At 39.2% G+C, this 19,686-nt stretch overlaps 1 protein-coding gene across 3 annotated transcripts in view; it reads right to left on the bottom strand.

The window, feature by feature from the left end:
* Positions 1–19,686, bottom strand: part of LOC310902057 (uncharacterized protein) — a 351,736-nt gene that overhangs the window by 117,431 nt on the left and 214,619 nt on the right. The window contains exons 5-7 of one of the 3 annotated variants that reach the window (XM_083842961.1): positions 17,884–18,039; positions 9,244–9,364; positions 2,664–8,117 (exon numbers count right to left, since the gene is read on the bottom strand). In XM_083842961.1, coding sequence (XP_083699087.1) covers positions 17,893–18,039 — 147 coding nt within the window. In that variant the 3' untranslated portion in view covers positions 2,664–8,117; positions 9,244–9,364; positions 17,884–17,892. Of the gene's footprint in view, positions 1–2,663; positions 8,118–9,243; positions 9,365–17,883; positions 18,040–19,686 lie in introns of those variants that run through there. The other 2 variants (XM_083842963.1, XM_083842962.1) reach the window with 2 other exon arrangements.

The raw sequence follows: 19,686 nt of genomic DNA, 5'->3' as shown, positions 1-19,686 counted from the left end.
TATCCAAATGTACATTTTATTGGGTATCTGTAAAACCTGTGTAGTCAGAAGACAAAGCAGAACACTATTAATAGCAACACCAAGACAACTGCCATTGATAATCTGAAAACCTGTGCTCAAGCTGCAACATGAGCAGCTTTTATTTAATCCAAATTTTTAGTCCCCTTAGACTTCTATTGATCTTCTGCTGCTCAATCCTGAGTTCAAAGAGTCCTCCTTCTTTCCAAGATGGAAGAGAGGATGAATGCTGCTACTTTTAATGATTACGTAATTAATTTAATTAAAATAATATGCACTCTGACTTCATTTATTATTTGAGTGGAAAAAGTTTTCTGTAGTTTCATAATTTCTCTGCTCTACAGCCACGTTCATGTAACCCTTCAGAGCAACAGCTCCTGGTGATAAAGTCCATAGATAGGGCCACCAAAAAATAAATTGTCTTCAGTTCCAACAGACCATCTCCCACTTCCTTCTTTGCATAATATGTAGATACAAAGTTAGGTGCTTATTTTTCCACTTTTATTATTGCTACGTACATTCTAACGTCACGACATATTTGCATAACTGTGTATTACTCCTCCTCCACTCAGACCTGAATCTAACAGAAGAGATCTATTAATAAAATATAAACACCCAGAATTATGTATATTTGCTTTCATAGAATTTCTATACTAACGTCTCTTAAGTATATTGAATTAGCCTTGAACTGACCGTAACACTGGCATTCCCATTAGAACCAATGACACTAATGTATTTGAAATGCAAGAACCAGCAAGAGGAAAAGAGTATAAAATGCTTTAAAAGTCAAAACAAAAACAAAAATCAACTATTTCCTGGGAACTGGTGTATTGAAAACTTTTTTTTTTAAACAGGAAAATGCAAATTAAAAATAAAATGTAGAAAACGTGCAGAAAAAAAAATCATCTGCATTCAAATTCTCATGTCTCAAAAAAGCAAGCTAAACCTGCTGATCTGGAAATAGTTCCAAACCAGGCAAAGCAAACAAACAAAACCCTACTTGTTTTGAGGCAGACCTTGAGATTTGCTGCTTACCTTTATTAAGACAAATCACAGGTTCCCTTTTGCTTGAAAAGATGAGAATTTGAAATAGCAAGTGGAGAGATGACTTGACTATCACAACTGTATCTCTCCTTCTAATATGTTTTCCAGAATGCTGTCCAATGTATTTTAAAAACATCCTCATTAGATAAAGCATCTGTGTTAAGGGCCCAAGGGACTGAGCCTGGTAGACTCAGCCATTGCCAGGACTGTCCCTCACCACCTTACCTTGTCTAAACTTGCCTCTTGTAAGCATTTTCCTTGCTACATTTTGTCAACTTGAAATCCCCATCAATTATGTGACCCAACACAGAAATCAGATGACCTTCAAGCTTCCCTCTTCATCTTTACAAATATTCATGCGCTACTGTAAGACAGTGAAATCCCTATATCTCTGTAGTTTCTGACGGTAAAGCCTTACTACCATTAGTTTGATTCTTGATCACAAATCAATACTTTGAGCTTTGTAGTCATTTTTGTATACCATCTGCAAACTCTCTCCATTCACTTTCCAGAGCAGAAAATTCTCTTAGGAAAATATATTTTATATTGAAATGATCAAAAGTGTAATCTACTTGCAAGCAGATTATATTTAAACATCAGCTCTTAAAGACATCCATTTAAATCCTTTGGCTGGTATTTGTCTCCATCACATCCTCGATGTTATTTTTAGAAAGCAAAACACAGATGAATTTCATAATAACACCATAAAGGTTGAAAAAATGAAGTTGCAACAAAACTGCTTCACCGAGAGACTGAGAATGATAGTAATATTCAGGTAATGCCACTGCCCAATAAGACTGAATATAAATATACAGGGCACACATCTACCTTACTCCTGATGCGTCTAGGGTGGGCATTGCCCCCATTCAACTGTAGCCATTTAAAAGTTGGGAGCCTGATTCCTAACTCTGGGGGTGGGATCAACTGCACCAGGGACCAACCTTCCTTTCTCTGCACTGATTTACAGAGAGGTTGGACCAGATGATCTCTGAGGTCCCTTTCACCCTGGCTTTTCTATGATTCATGAAAGCCTACGCAATACTTCCATCACCTACAAATTAAGCCTCTAGGCTAAGGCTAGGCAGGGTAAGTTGGATCTTCAGTCTGCAGTAGGAGGAAGCTTACTGATTTTGACAGTCTTTCATCTTTCAACTATCATCTGTCTTTAAAGGTAAATAGTTAATAAAAGGCAGTTTCACTTGTATTCCTGAACACACTGAGGCTTTGTATATTCTGTCTTTATTTAACAACTTGAGTCCCACCTGCCATGCTTCCAAAAGAAATCCATAAAAAAAAAAAAAAACTATCTTTGATAATTAATTATCTTTGATAGCTGATTCATCTTTCTCACTTTATATTCACACAGGATGTCTGGTGAGTGTTGACATGGACACTTCGGCCCACCCTCGAGCTTTTTTCAGGGCTGGCAAGCCCCCATTCTCTTTCGTAGTGACATCACAGAATCCTAACGTCCACAATTTGTTAATTTTCAGTAAACTCTTTGACTGCAACTGATGCTGCCTTTTGCAAAATGTTTTCTTATCAGTTCTCATCTGCAGTTTATTCACCATTCATGTGAGGAACTAATGAGAGACCTGAAAGAAAACCAAATACTATTTGTTTTAATTTATTAGAAAGTAGCCAATTTTTGCACAATATTTCAACCTTGAATTTTGGATTTAACAGAGCATTACTGCAACTGAAGGCTAGCAGTGATTTAAGTGAATTTTGGACAAAGCATTTTCTGACCTCCTGAAAACAACAGCAGGAAACCAACTCCAGTGGTCAGAATTGGCTCATAAAGATGAAAAACTACATGTATTTCTGGCCTTTAAATTGCTCTTCAACAGAGCGATAAGAGACATCATATAGAACCTTATCAGGATTTAATTTCCTAACAGAAATGAGAAAGGAATGTGCAAAATCCCCCTTATGGAATCTAACATTAGATTGCAGTACGCGATAAAAATACCTTAACAATGGGAGTATACCTGAGGAAGGTAAAATTACATCTTGTGGTCCTGAAGATGCTTTCCATACGCAAATCGACTCAAAAATAGCATATTTCTGGCTTGCTATACTTGACAGTCTTCCTCAGGATTATTTTTTTTTTTTAAAGCAAAATCTGCTCATACTAATAGTGTCTTTTTAGTGCTTCTATAATGGTAACTTGTGAAACGTGGTTAGTATATGAGATTTATGAATGAAACCTGTCAAAGTACACATAGTACAACAATACCATTGATAAACTTCTTCGTAATGTAATCCTTCGCTATAGTCTATCTGTATCATAAGAGGTCTATACTACAAGACACCACCACCACTACTATATGAAACATCTCTATTTTATATGTATATTTTTTGTACGTGCATCTTTTGTCTCACTCTTAATGTTTTCACTCTTGTATCTTAAATGTGTTTTTTAAAATACCTTTTATTACACTTCTAAGCTCTGCCAGCTACAAGATTATTTCCATATCAACTCAGATTTCAAAAGGCAACTGTGAGCAATGTTGTCCTCTTAATTTAGAGAACACAAATTTTAACCACAAATTTTAAACTTTGCATATTACAATATATACACTGCAGGACCAAAACAAAAGAGATCTACAAATGATACAAGCATATTCAGCATCCACATATGTCCTCTGGGAATAATGGAGATCAGCAGCACTCTGAATTTAAGTACTTCCTCTGCTGTGTAATGGGCAGCATTTTAAGATGAGTGGTTCTAGGAAGTGAGGGCTCCATCCCTCAGCTTCATCATTTTCTTTGTTTTGATTATTTTGCAGTTCCACCTCCTACTGTTTTTGTGTTTTTAATGATGAGACTAAAAGCTATAATAATTGTTACAGCAGTCAGAATGGGAATACTTACTATTCTAACTGTACTGACAGGTGCGGTATTCCCATTTTACAGCACTGCTTGTACTATTTAAAGAAATAGCTTTCTCTGGTCTTACTTTTTGATTAAAAAAGGTAAATTGTTAATAGAATAAATTTGTACGTGCATTTCTGAACACACTAAAGCTTTGTCTAACCTGTCTTAATTTTGAGGCCCACCTACCATGCTTCCAAAAAAAAAAAAACCCTACAAAAAAGCTTATACTATATATTCGTCAGATAGCTTCCTGAAAATGTCTCAGAAAAGGCTGGTTTGTTTTTTTTTTCCCCCCTCCCTACATTTACTGGATGCTGAAGCAGATAGGGTTTCCCACATTTCTCTACAGCATGTCTTCTGCGTCAGCCTGTTCTGTGAATCTGCAAAGCGTAGTATACATCCTGGTTGTGTGCCAGGTCTGCTTGGGAAGCCAGACTTCCAGCCAGCTCTTTATGCCACAGTAAAGATCATCTGACCTTATGAAAACACACAGCAGACTATACCATTATATATGTTTTGGTGTGGAAAAGCTTCAGCTCTAAAGGTTTCTGCAAACCATGACCTTTCCTTGGACATACTTCAAGCCCCATCGTCACATTATGTTCCCATAATAGAAACTCCCCAAATGAATAAGCAAATACTTAAGTTTTACAGATATATCACCCTAAGGAACTCCTTAGTTAAACATAAATGGCATGGCTGCCTAATGGGCACAAGAAAAATGTTAGGAAAGCAGAGTGTTTGGATAAAACAGCTACAATTAATTTTTCATTTAATTTTTTTTTCTTAAATATAACATGCTCCTGGAGATCATCCTCACTGAACATACTCGTGGTTTCAGGCCCACACACTATTTGATTTCCATAAGGTGTGTGGGAGGCTTTTTAAAACCCACATAATTTTATATATTTTTTTTACATGTTAAATTATTATCATCAGATGGAGGGGAAATTAAACACCCTGAATGTGTTAAAAGCCTCAGTCTTCTTGACTCCTATTACCAACTGCTAACTACTGCTAAAACTCATCCATTTTTGGAATGTGGACAACCTTGATAGCATCAGATGAAGACAAAATAAAAATAGAGCTTTGGAAAATGCTGGGGGTTGAATTCCGGTGTTGAAGAACACTGTGTGAAGCTCTCCACTGCCTCAGCAAATGTAACTTGCCACATTAATATTGCAGCTAACTCATTTCCTAACTTTCCTTTTAGAACAGCCAGAACAATGGTCATACTGAAGAAGGGGACAACCAGATCAAAACTGGGTTATATTTAGCTGTGGTTTCTTGCTTTTTTTTCCTGACAGATGGCAAGGGGGACTGTAAGCTGACAGGAAGTGTTTGGTAAAAATTATTCCTAAATAACCTTACATCTAGCTTTCCTCTCTTTTTGGCACATTATATATGTTAAGTTTCCTCTTACCTTTTTCTGTGAGAGGACGGTACAAGCAAACTACGTCATTGCCTCACTTATTTGGCTTTAAAGATGATTAGAGGAGGTAAAGCACATCCTGTGCACTTCCTTTCTTCATATAGTCCTTATTTTGACATACAGTCCTCTATATGGTGTTATCGCTATACAGGCACGTGGTAATAAAGACACTAATAAGCAGCAAGCCTGGCTTTTGCTGCCTGGGTCCCATTTCTGTGACACATCCCACGCACTAGAAAGAGGTCCTTGGCACACAGACCTACACCACAGGTGAAATTTTGGCTCGTTAAACAGGGTGGTCACATCTCAATTCTGTGCTTCTCTGTGGGATGCCCTTATATATAAAGTGGCATAAGGTGGTAGCTATGGTTTTCACAGCCCCTTTGGTAGCTTTCGATGCGAGTCCATTCAGCACAGACTTTCAGTAGGACGCCACGACTACCATCACCTGCGTGTCCCAAAGCGCGATACGAGGAAACTCTGCTCCACCAACACAGCCGGCTGAACGTGAAAACCAGGTATGTCAGAAAACAGTTACTGCCCTCAGCACCAGCATCTGTCCGTCTGCTTGCTCGTCTGCATGGCACTGATTAAGCCTCTGCCAGGCTGTGAGCTCGCAGGAGACTCTGATGAGGTAGGCACGTAGGTGCTCTATGGCATCACGACAAGGCAGGCCATAGCCAAAGCAGTATGCCTGTGGCCACTTTTCACCACATACAGACCTAAGATGGGCCTGGGGCCAAACAGAGACTGGGAAGGCAGCACGAGGCCCACGGGCTTCTAGCCCATGGTGGGTGGCAGGACAGTGCCACAGCTCCAGCGCCTCCATCTTGCTGGTGCGGCCTACCCAGCTCCCCACAGCCCTGCCACAGCACAGCCACAGCACCATGGTCTGGCTTCCTGGCCGTGCATGCGTACCCTGGATTAATTCTATTTCAGATTAAAAAAACAAAGAAAGTCCTGAAAGTCAGGTGATCTCACTGCAGCCATAAATATCTGGAAGTTGTGTGATTATTTAATGCTTTCCTCTTTTTGTAAGCCTCTTAAACAGCAGCACATTCTCCAGAGATCATTGGCTTACAGTGTACCAAAGGAAATTAAACTACAGTTAAATTATGGTAAATATATTTCATTCCCCCTAGGAATGGCTAGGTGAAAGTGCTTCATTTCAAATGGAAGCTAAATTAAAAATAATAATAATAATAATAAAAGTTATTTAACCCTAGCATATATAGTAAGGCTCTTGCACAGCTTTGCAGGAACAAGTCCTCACACAGACAATACATAAAACAGAGTATATAGAGAATATATAATTATTTTTCTTCTGAATTTTAAATCAATTTTCAAATCCTACCCTCTAGCAAACATCTTTCATTCAATAGGCATGTATTTTCTGGAGCTGTTTAAAGAATAAAAGTAAAAACTACAATGAGAATTATGATATTTATTGATATCCTGTATCCTATATTACCACACAAAGCATGAAGTACAAAACTCAACAAAAAAAAGGGATCTTTCTGTTGGAATTGGGTAAACATATAGCACTTGGGCTACAGTCTTTACCTTTCCTTTTCCAGCTTAATTTCAGTATAATTTGGATGTAGCTCCTGGATGTGTATGTTTTTTATTATTATTATTTCCTGTTTGTTGTTGTTTTCAATCCTTTTGAAGTCTAATAGGAACCAAATTTTTCATATTTCTTTTAAAGCTTCTGAAACATTTACGCTGGGAATAGTTTTGCATTTGCTGGGTTTGCCTTCTCTACAGTGTCATTTAACAATCCATATAGAGGTTGAGGTTGTACATCTAGAAAGGGCTCTTGCATCTTAAATTTACCCCAGCAACTGGCCCTAATGAAGTCAATGAGACCACCAATCCACACACATTTAGGTCGGTCAGTCTTGAAACCTTGAAAACGAGTTTGCTAGAGCTGAGATACATAAATGCGCATCTATCGATAATAAACAGAGTCAGAAAATGGAAAGCCGAATGGCTTTGCTGACTGATCTAAAATTAAGATTAAACCAGAACTCGCCTAAGAACAAGGATATATGCTTTATTGACAGAGCTTGGTACATCAGAAAACAACTACGTGCCTTAGAGTTTATTTTTGTTTAAATGGCAGTCAGTACCAGCCATTGACCAATAATAATATTTAAATAGAAAGTAAGAAGTGTCACTGTTTTGCAAGAAGTACGACCCAGCAAAGATTAGGAAATACACCGCAATGGGAAGGCAGTTAAGCACCCAATTCAGCTATTTAGGGATGCTGTCATACTTGCTGCCCACAACAACAAAAACAAAACCATCCACAGTATTCTCAGAAATGAGCTGTTCGGCACCAATATCATGGTAGGCTCAAACTTTGCTAAAGACTTCAGCTTAATTACTGTGATATCCCTCCTCCTCAGCATTAAGACACAAATCTTGCTAAGCACCAACCATACAGCCAAGGACTGATGGATGTATGGCTCTAGAAAGGTATCCAGCGCCCACACTTCTCCCTAACAAGCGAGATTTGAAAAGCCCCATTCCAGCAGCTGAAATGTTTGAAAGCAATGCAGATGCTATTCAGTCTCCTACTGTTCAGATATTACTGTAGGCCACAGGCAACGACATGTTATTTCTTGTAGGATCTCAGTGCAGACCACAAGTCAGTAAGAAGCTTGCTTCTCAGGTACACGCCCACACATTCATTGCATCCTCGTGCTCTTGGAATTAATCAGCACTACAGGAAATGTTTCTACAAAAAAGGTGTTTCTAATATTAACCTGGTATAGATAGATATATGCACATCTATATATGTGTGTATATATATACACACACACTAGATATAAGTATAAATATTTTTAGAACTTTTGCCTGCCAGGCAATGCATAAAATATTAATAATTTCATAATTTATAATCACACTACTAGTCTTATAAAGTACTGTATTATGATTAACATACTAAGAAGTTATAAACAAGAGAATCTGAGACATGTAGACAGCGTGGCAGCTTGCTTGTGGAAAATTCAGCATTTTATACCAATCAACAGATCCAAAATAGCACATGGGCTCCTGTAAACGTAGGCAGGCAAAGAACAGTGCACTTTTGATCAGGATATGGATAAGGTGCTGCTCAAGGAACCTCTCTCCTGCTCGTGTTGGTAATTTTCCCTGCCATGTACCCCAGATCGATTTTTACAAACAGAAGTAAAATAAAATTACATAAGCTGGAATACTGCTTAAAAAGTAGTCTTCAAACACAATTGAGAAAATGAGTCAAACAGCACTGTTGTCAGGACTATACAGCTTGGGTCTTCTTCCCAAAGACTAGGAGAAGCTATCCAGAATCACACAGTTTAAAGAAAAGCAACTACTGTTGACAAAAAATGTGGTTTTAATGGGAAAAACACGCACCAGCCCCAATGACATAAGCTACGTGACACCAACTTCAACTCCACAAGGTTCTGGAGAAATCGCTCTGGGTAGCATAGGAGTTGCCTTTACTTATTATTGAAACCAAATGAAAAGAAAGAAAAGGCAAATAGGTTACAAATGTGCCTGAAAAGGAAAATCAATGGGAGGAGTGCACTCTGTTCCTCTTCCCGTTATCTCTTCTGAGCAGTTCATCATTCACACTTTGCTCAGGACTGCCTTATGCATACCCTAAGTGGTCTCGATCTTTTACAACCTCTGAATAAGCCATTTCTGACAGCCACGTCACTGTTTTTTTCAGTTATTTTAATGAAAAACTTTAGTTATTGTAAGGCCATTTTCCTTATAAAATTAAACTGGCTGGTTAGTCAATACTCAGAAGTAACAGAAAGCCTCTGCCTTCACAGAGCACAGTAGCAGCCTGACTTTTCCTGTGGTCCACTCTTTACCTTTGTAAATGATGATAGCTTGCACTGCTCTCCCTCAGTGTACGCTTAAATGAGCAAAATCCCTCCAAGATCATCTCCTGATGTCGAAGTATAGGAAGTTCCTGATAGTAAGAAGTCAGACCTAATGGGAAATGGATAAACTGTATCCCAGAGGACACTTAAACATCACACTGCATTCTCAGTGTTATTGCAGAAATTGTTATTGCAACTATAGGATTATATATGTATTTACAAGTAAGTATGTTCCAACAGGTCACTTTCGTGAAACGTGATTCTGTAGGGATAATGTAAAAAACAAATGCTAAAAGTTGAAAACAATCTTTCCACATACCTAAGTCACACAATGCTAATGCAGGCAGAAGACATACAACTGTTCCCTTTTTTCCATTGTGTCCTGTTAATATAATTCCTTCTCAGCTTCTTCTAATATACAAACCCATTTCCCAATCACACAATATCTGTATTACATCCCTTGCTCGCCCACAGATCATGAAAGAGATTTGAACCTGTGCAGACTAATTTTGCATGATGTTGCCTATAAGCAGGAGGTATTTAGGGAGAGAACAGAAGTAGCTGAAGGGGCAAAAGTACATTTTTTTTGCCCTAATTTTGTATATGCCAAATGAAATTTCCACTGAGTATAAAAGCTGCTGAAGATGCTATCTGATAAAAAGGATCATAAATGGTGGGTGGGGTTAAATGGGTTTTGTATGTCGCACATCTGGGTGGAACACTTTTTAAAAAAGCATCTGTTAACAAATAACTGGAAAAAAAAAAAAACAGGTGACATTTTTCCAGGCATCCATTTTCAAATCTGCCTCAATTCTTTTCCAGTAATTTCACAGGGAAAAAAAAGATCTTCTGCATCCAGAATGAATAATCAAAAGTTACAAACAGGGTATGGAACCAGACTTTTTTTTCCTATTCAAGATTTAGTGCCACAAAATAGCTGCAGAAGCTCTCAAAGCAATCAAGTCTCAGATTTCTGACTTGGAAACCTGCAACTCACATCTTCCTCCTTGTTTCAGGGTAAAAGAAACCAGTTAAAATGGGGAGATCTCTGACACATGGACTTTGGGTCTAGCACTTGAGTGAGAAAACCCGAATGGCCCTGAAACACTTTGGCATACAACAAGCTGTTGTCTAGTTCTATGTACAGGAAGCCCTGACGTATGGTTCTTGGGATCAATTGATTACTCAGGATCAGCAAGTTCTTCCCTCCTCCCCACCTCTCTCTCTCTGTCTCCTAACAAGACAAGCTCAGCCTAACCTTGCCCACTCACAGTATTTGCATCTAAGCTGTTAGTGTGCTGACAGCCAGGTGAGTTTGTGTGAAACCCACTTTTCTCCCTGCGGGATTGTATCTCAGTATAGCTACCCTTCATCTGTATCTTTGTTTTAGTCATCTGATCAGGGCTGTCTTTGGTAAAACAAGAATCCTGTCTTTGACTCAACAGAATAATAGTAATAGCATACAATAAGAGGCTTTATAACATGATCATTTTATGTAATCTTTTATTGTGCAACGTCTGAAGTCATAATAATTCCCTGCTCCCACTGGACTACGGATGTCCAAATTTCCATCCTGTACAAAGGGAGATTCTCCTGCAGGATTTCAGGTCAACAAGAAGTTACCCAAAAAGAGAGAAGATGCACAGAGGGACTATCCTTTTAGCTTGTGGCCATCTAAGAGCTGCTGTTGTGAAACCTCCACAAGTCTTGAGGCAGAGATCTGATTTCAATTGCTATGACAGACATCCTGTGTTATACAGGACACATTTCTTTATTTTTTTCCACTCCTTACTTGTCCAGAGTAGACTACAAGTAACAACAACTCCTGTTGTGCACCTGCAATACTTGAATTTCACATTTACCTCGTGGAGTGCTCTAATATCATGTGAGAGAGCTGTCCTTCTGCAGAGCACTTCAAGATTCAATCCAAATGGAAAACTTTTTTTAAAGCAATGATCAATAGCTTCTGCTTTTTATTTGCATCAAAAGTGCATACACTATATTTCATGTGGAACATAAGTTTTTCCTTCTGCTCAGTGAATGGATCACAACAAATCAGCTATAAACCTTTACCACCAGCAGATGTAGGCATGCTTTCTCTGCGGTTAAGCTGTATCTGCCTGCCATGAAAGGACAACCTGTTCTCCTCCTGCCTCTCACAAATCTTGAAAATAAAGCGGCATCAGCTGCTTCGGAACAAACAATAACAGCATTCATTTTTCCTCAGGCAAACATAGCTTGTATGCTGCTAATAATGTTTTCCCACTTTTTTTTTTTATCCTATTGTAATCTCTCAGCATAAGAGTCTCAGAAGAGATACAGATAAAGCAGGAGGGAGATGTATCCTTCTCCTTCCCCACTGGTGGCTGAGGAGCTAGAAAGAAGGGACTAAGTGACTGAAAGCATCACGAAATCAAGATATACTTAGGTCAAAGAAAAAAAAAAAGAACAGCAACCTGGAATCCCTTCTCAGCCCCAATTCTCTCCATCCCGAGGGTTTTTTTCTATCATATATGCCTCCCTACATCCTCAGGGAAAGCCAAAAAGCTTCAAAAAGCTGGTTCCTCCCTTTCTGTCCCCACTTATGGCTGAAAATCAGCACGATTCCCCACTGCCAGCCTGAATTCAGGACAGCAGCAGCCAGCCCTTGGTGTCCCATTCTGCAGCTGCTTGCACATCTCTCAAACAGCAGTGTAAGAATGAATCAGCTATTTTAGGGCTGTATTATACCTTGGCCATTAATAGAATAAAACTACAGGAGACAGTGCTGATAAATGCCTACCCACCATTTTCTGTTTCTCAGTTAAGCTTACAAAGGTTTTTGTTAGCTGCTGTTCTTTTAGACACTGCCATACATGGGGTTTCCTATGGTATAATTATCAAAATGCAATTAGAAAGTTGTCTTGCTCTTCAACATGAAAAGTATTTGAAGAGCATGTTATGGCTTGGGGAAGGGAGAAAATGGTAATAGCTGTGGGGCAGCAAGGCCAGGGTTCAGACAGCGTTGTTCTCATCAGTGCCAATAGTTCTTTCCTTACCAGGGATGCTGTAAAATTGTGCCACAGGTATCAAAGGAACTTGAGGAAAGTTGAGGAAAGGGGGAACAAAACATTTTCTTCTCTTAAAAAGACAAAATGTCTCCCAGACTTTAGGGGATCAGTGTGGGTTTCAACACAGTTCCTGTTCAGCCACACCCCAACACTGAAAGTACTTAAATACCCATTTATTTCCCCTCCAGCCACATCCCCTGGGAGCAGGGTATTTGTTAGGCAGTGACAGCACCTCCTCCTTTTCTTCTTCCACAGCTGAGGCTGCCAGTAACCCTCAGAGCAAGGAGTGGCCAGGTAGACCTTGGCAAGGTGTAGGGAGGAGAAAGACTTGGTGACAGCACTAAGCTCCAACAGCTCAAAGCACATCGTGGGATGACTCATGCTGAGGAAGAAATGCAGTTGCTGGTGACTCACAATGAATGCTAGTTTGGAGTTTAAGCTCTGTGTTCAGTCCTTAGCCTAAGATCCTTTAAATAATCTTTTAATATGAAGTTTAATTCATATACAGGGCCAGCAGAGTTTCTTTTACTAAAATTCATTGCAAAGGGATTGTGAAAAGCCAGTGGCATTAATCACTATGAATGGAAAAAGAAAAACTGGGGAAAAAAAGAAAGCAATAACTACATCTTTCTAGAGCATATCAGAAAGTCTGCTAACCAAAATCACAATGATTCAGCCCAAAAAAAGCAAAGGCTTTTTGGAAATCTTCTCAAGCACGCACCACCCCTGCGCCAGCTGATGCGACAAACATCCTGACTTGGGTTCAGTGGCAAACCTGCCCTCCGCGCAGCACGGCCTCACCACCCCGACCCCACCTCCCGTCCTCCCTGCACGACTACCAGATGGCTTCAAAAGTTTGCCAAACGTGACATTTCAGTTACAGATCACCTGCAGATAGACAGCCGTGAATAGGAAAAAAAGAAAGAAAAACAATTAAAAAACAAACGATTGACCGTGTTCTGATTTTGTGTACTTCAGGCGACCTGGTGAGAGCCAGGAGCGGAGAGCAGACGATAGAACAATTTGAGTCCTTCTTCTGGTCTGGGGGGCAATGGCCCCAAGCCCAGCTCTCCTCCCAGCATCTCCCTCACAGCCTGCACCCTTCTCCCAGAGGAGAAGCAGCCCGCAGCTCTACCCATCTCGCACAGGTCTCCGGCAGGAGCCCACGTTCCTGAATGCTGTCTGACATTTGTTTTGGTGCTTTACCAGAGCCGGCAAGATTCCTGAGGCCACAGCTGACCTTAGGTATGATAGCTGTCCATCTGCTGGTCTAGAGATGCTGTTAGGCAACATCACATTAAAAGTTTCATCTTTTCTGTCCACTTGTAGTCAAATTAGCATTATCCTATTATTTCAGTATATGTGTTTTTGATATTACTAGTGATTCCTTTGCATTCTTTGTATCACAGATATTTTAATTCTTTCAGTTCTGAATTGCTCCCAGCCAGTCAGCTTAATTCCATCAATAACAACCTAATAAACGAACTTTAATCTTGCAGTGATGAATACTACTGGCAGCTTACTCTGGTGTAGACTTTAATTAAAGCAACGTAGCCACAGTACCGGTCACAGCTACATGACAGCCCGCACCACTGAGGTTTTACATTTGAGATTCTGTAGCTCAAGCCTTCAGAACGAGCTGTTTAAGTGGAAAGAAATTGCATTTCTGGATTGAAGTGGCCAACTGCTCCCAAAGGGATGTGCATATCACCTTGCTCTAAATTTCAGTGAAAGGCTGCAAACATAAACAAGCCCAGGCTGCTTTTAGGATGCCCTGTGGCAGATGAAGGTGGTGTGGGCAGTTTTGCCTTCAAGGAACAGTGAAGGGCCCTGACCTGTTGTTATCCTGCCCAATGTTTCCTGCAGACAAGATGCTTCTTTCTTTTATCATCATTGGGCGACACCATAGAGTGTGTCAACATATGGCTTGCCAAAGGTTCCTGAAAGAACCTCAGCAGCCAGAATGCTGTCCATTCCCTGTCATTTTAAACACAGGCTGACTTGGACAAATTATCAGTTTTTCCTGTTTTGAAGTGAGATTTTGGAATCAGAAAACAAACTAGTTCTTTATCGTGGAATAAAAGGGAATGAATTGTCCTTGTTCCCTGGATATGTTCGTGGTTTTCACTTGTTCATTGAAAGAAACGTTGCTTTCAAACAACTCTGATTTTAAACAGCCTCAAAAATTAAATATTCCTGTTTTTTTTCCCTGCTCCTTCTCAAGAGCTCTCCCTGTAACAAGCAATGTCACTGTTTATCATTTTTCTTGGTTACTGTCTAAGACATTTTACTCCCTCATGTCCAAAGTGATGCACAATTAAATTTCCCTTTTTATATTACTTAAAAAAATAAAATTAAAAGTAATGCCACACTGAAAAAGCAGAGTGGAGTGCAGATTGCAGTGGTCTGGGCAGTCCTCAGCAGCCTAAACAAGTGACTGCTCTAAGACAACTCGAAAGCTGCCAGCACAAATGCTCCACAAGTCTGAAAGAAGACAGATGCTGCCATTTTATTAATATCTTCCATAAATGAGGCTTGTCATTAAATCCAGGATGAAAAACAAGGACTGACACAATATGAGAAATGAAAAGGCACTAAGTATTTTTGGGAAAGCAATTTATAATGGAAGGGGAGCTGCTGTAAATTTGAAGTCCCAAATGAAGTTAAAACTGCAGTTAGACTTAATTCGAGATGATGTGGAGAAAAACCTTAATCTGTTGATCAAAACCTTAATCTGTTGATCATCCCCAAATTTTCTCCACTGCTGGCATATTTAACCAATGTTAAAATGATCAGACTGTAAAATATTTTATCAGTGAACATCTTTGAAACATTTCCTAGCCAGAGAAAAGCAATGATGAGCTATAACAACACTTATCACATTTCTAAACTGATAAATTGAATTAAACTGAATACAACAGGCATTTCATTTTTATAACCTAAGATACAAACAGAAACGTTAACATCCATGTACTTCCAATTTTTCAAACCAATATTCCAACAGCAACTTTGTTACTACTTGCAATGAACATGAGACAATGGCACACATCAGGTACATAGGATATCAGTGAAAAAGAGATTAACTAAACGTTTGCTACTTTTGAATTCCCAGAATACCAGAAAATAGTAGAAGCACCCCTACAGCAATAAATAGCAAGAACCCCCTTTGCAGACATACCCTAGGAAAGGTTACTCGGAGGTTATGGAATAATCACTTCTATTAGATTTCTAAGCTAGAGGAGATAACCATCTATCTGGAATTGTCTAGGAACAGTGTAATCTCACACAACACAAGCATACAGGCTAGACAATGCCTCTCCTCCAATTTTAGGATGCTAAATTGGACCTCTTGCCCTCTTGTTATTTCCACTGACAAAGGCCTGTCTATACATATAGATTTAAAAAATGGAAAAATAAAACAAGCAATTCAATAAGTCACTCAACTCTCTTCATGTGTATGTTTTATGGAGCTATAAAACTCGATAGAACATGTTAAGAAATATTAGAAAATTAATAACAATGATATTACTATTTTTTTCAAAATTTGTCTTTTGGCTTCAGACTTACATTTCTCTCAGTTTATACAGTCTAAGACATTTCCAAGCAGGCAGCAACCATCTTCTGCGTTAGTGAAAGTCTTTTGATCTCGTGTCTGATAATCAAATTAACTTTCTCTTTCCCACATTACCATAAATCCATTTCCCCAGAGACTCAAACATAATTACCTCATGCCGTAAATGCGAGACATTTCAGCAACAAAATTGTTAAGTCAATTCATTGTCTGGGGATGGATGTGTGTATTACTTCAAAAGTTTTAGTACTTTAGCAAATATCTATATGGGAAATAGCCATAAAAATCACAACATTTATTCCTTGTCTTTGGGTATCTGTTCATGTCCCTATACACAACAGGTAATTTTTTGGTCCAGTGAAAGCTGCTTTTGATTTTTATTATTAAAGAAAGATAACAAGCCAATTGTATATTAAGTTCATCTATGTCCTTGAAGAAATCTGTAAGAAAAGGACTTTTTGTGTACCTATTCTGAAATTTTGAAATGGTTTACGTATCAAGTGGGAACAGCCTCCCATGCAAATCCTAGCTAAAAAGACAAACCTACACATGACTGGGGGGGGGGGGAGGGGTGGAAGGCAGAAATGGCAGAAATCATACAGCATCTATCTGGGCACACTAGTGCCCTTTTTTCCTTGTATGGAGGAAAAGTGGAGATACAAACGAAAATGTCCATTAGATGTGTTTGTGTGTGGTGAGAAACTCCCCTCAGAACAGATACCTAATGTTTCCACTCTGACAACCACAAAAATCAAACGATGCTTCAGCTTCTTCCAGTCCCTAGGAATTTGTCATCAGTGGAGTGGAGCCACCACCCCCTGGGGGAGCAGCGGCATCTGCCCTTACCTTTTCACATGAGGAAAAACAAGGTCAAGCAACTTCCACTAGAATTTCTAGATCATATGAACCACTTCATAAAGACACACTCAATCCAGCTTTGAATGTTTTTACAGCCACAAACAAATTATGAAGAGCCACGTACTTAATTCTCAGCTCAGTTTCCTGCTCAAGATCTGCATGGCTAAGAATCACAGGTTTTCAGCAGCTTTAATTCCTGGCATATTTGGAACATTTCATTGCTGGGTATCATTCTCAAGCAAGTCACTACAAAGAATTAGGTGGTTTCACTCACGGTCAGGGACAACCTTCGAGAGCATCCTGGCCTTCCTGCCCAAAGACACTCAGCACCTCGGTGTGCTGCTCACGCAGCACTGGCTTTTTAACATCCCACCAAGTCATGCCCACTGAGGGCATGGTCTAGAAATTGCCTGCAGGGCCCATCCATGTATACCTCTTTAGTGACTCTGAAGGCAGCATTCCTTGCCCTTTGCAAAGCAATTCTGTAGGAGCAGCATGCACTTGATGCTTCCTTCCTGCAGCCTACAACACTAACCAGAGCAGGCATACAGCCTGTAAGACTTTCAAGGTTTTAGCCATCCCAATGTGTTGTTGATGGCCAGCACTTGGGTTTACTTCAACAATTACCAGACTCAACATCACCACATTAGCCTTAGAAGCATTACTTTTACTTACCATTCATTTCCTCCGAAAAAAAACATAGTAATGAAGTTTCAGCAGAGATGTTAAGGAAAGCACAAATATCCATTTAGTCCAAAGTAGGCCTTAGTATATATATATATTTTAGAAGAGATATACATTTGGAGAGAGAGGGAAGGAAAAGAAATTGGAAAATGGTTCTTCCCTTAGTACAGAAGCCTTTCCAATAACGTCCACTCTTTCATGTAACACTAATGCCTCTAATCTTGATGTACTCCTTTAGCCATAATGTAGATGTAATTACAGGCACAAAGGAAAGAAGCTTCAGAGAATTATTTACTTCTGGCTGCTACTTGTAGCTAAATACCATCCTACTGGGCTGATTCTCATAATAATGTAAATTAAATAGTTTCACAATGGATAATATTTAGACTTTTTTCCCACCACTATTAATATTTTTGGTTTTAGGTGGCAATGCTGAATTTGGAATAAAATACTATTTCATAGTACCTTTCTGAATCATTGCTTGACCTTCAGGTGGCTGCACAGGCAGACAGCACTCCAAAACACACCCACCTGGACATCCCGAATGTCTCGCTGCTGCACAGAACTCTCTCCTCCCAGTGCTATTTCCAAGCAGTTCTGAGTGCGCTCTCCAAATGGCAGCTAAAACACATAAGAGGAGAGACACTATAGTTTACACATTACCAGAATAAAAAGTAGACAGAACACAAAGTCCAGTGATACAGAAGGCCCCCAGTGTGACATAGCCTGGCACACAACATCTGAAAATGCAACCAAATCCAAATTTGTTACTCAGCTAGGGTCTCTGGGCATTGAATATTTATGTTTTGGGTGTTTATATTGTTGTTAGTGGTGTTTTTTCTTTCCTTTTTTTTTTTTTTTCCCAGACACCATTAGCAAATATGAGTGCTTAGCAAGGAACCCATAGATGAACACTGAAGATTAGTGTTTGATCTCCTGCAACTCCCCCTTCTGAACTGATCATATATCCAAATGTTGTCTAAAAGCTGAACTCGCGTGCTATATCTTAAGGACAAGACAAATGCTTTTGTTTCTTTTTGTTTCAGCATGCTAACTGAGACAGACATTGTCAGAGAGTGATTTTTTTTTTTTCCCCCAAAACAGAGTATACAGGCTTTAGATCTTGTGGATCTGTAATGGTAGTACAGAGAAATGATTCAGTAAAATAGTCAAGTTCTCTGTCTTGCACTTCAGCAAATAGGTTGAATGCTCAGGATAGATTGCTAAGAGTTAAAGTCGCTGTGGCTAGAGCAGCTTTATAACCAGTAAGACTGCTAGCTGCTGCTGTTGATTTGCCAGGCATTTTTAATACAGTACTTAGCATTTCCACAGTCGCAAAGGGGAAAATAACACCAATTCAGCTGCACTTGTAATAATAGGTATTGTCCTTCTCACTTTCCCTGTGAATGTTTTCTGGGTGTCCTTCTCTTTTCTTCTTGTACTGTAAGAAATGATATTTGAGTTCTTTTCTCATAGCTTATTCAGTGTTTTGAATCCAGATATAAATGGAAAATATCATTATGCACCATTGTTATGGTGATAATGGGAGTAGCTAGGTAGCTTACCTGTGATGTTTTTATGTTAACGCACTGGTCAGAGCATAGCGCATATTCAGAGATGGAAGTAATTCCTTATTGTGAAATATTCCCTTCAGAAACTTTATGAAATTTCACTCTCTTGAAGAAAACCCATCCAAATTGTTTTTATATTAAAAATACCCAGAATAGCAATTAGCCATTTACAAAGATGTTTATTTCCTTTTCCCCAAAACATTAAATTACCTGTATTTGTTCCCATTCCCCACCCCTGCACAGTTAAACGTCATTGTATTTCCATATATAAAAGCTCTAGTTTGTAGCTGTCCAGCACCTTATCAAATTAAATGCCAGAAAAAGTTTTGTATGTTTTTGTCCAATGTTGTACTCTGTTGTGAAGCTAAGTATTTTGGATTTCAAAATACCACATAGGCAGATTATGCATTTATGATCCAGCTCCTCCCAAACTGGGTTATACCATTCTCACCTCACCTTACTTAGATATCACACGAGCCACCTCTGCACACTTTGCAACTCCTCTAGCTCTTTCTGCAGCTATTGGCAGGGCAAAGTATTATGCCCGAATCCAGCATTCTACTCCCACAGTGGGCAGCAATTGTTTTTCGGACAGTACATCTGTAAGACAGCAATCTCGAGAACTACTCCCTCTCTGCTAACAAGCAGGGTATGTTTTTAATAGGGAACAGACTACAGAAGAATTGCAGTATTTATT

This window comes from Anser anser (genome assembly GCF_964211835.1).
Source record: "Anser anser genome assembly, chromosome: 6".
In the NCBI taxonomy this organism is placed as follows: Eukaryota; Metazoa; Chordata; class Aves; order Anseriformes; family Anatidae; genus Anser; species Anser anser.
This window is presented reverse-complemented; position numbering and strand designations above follow the sequence as displayed.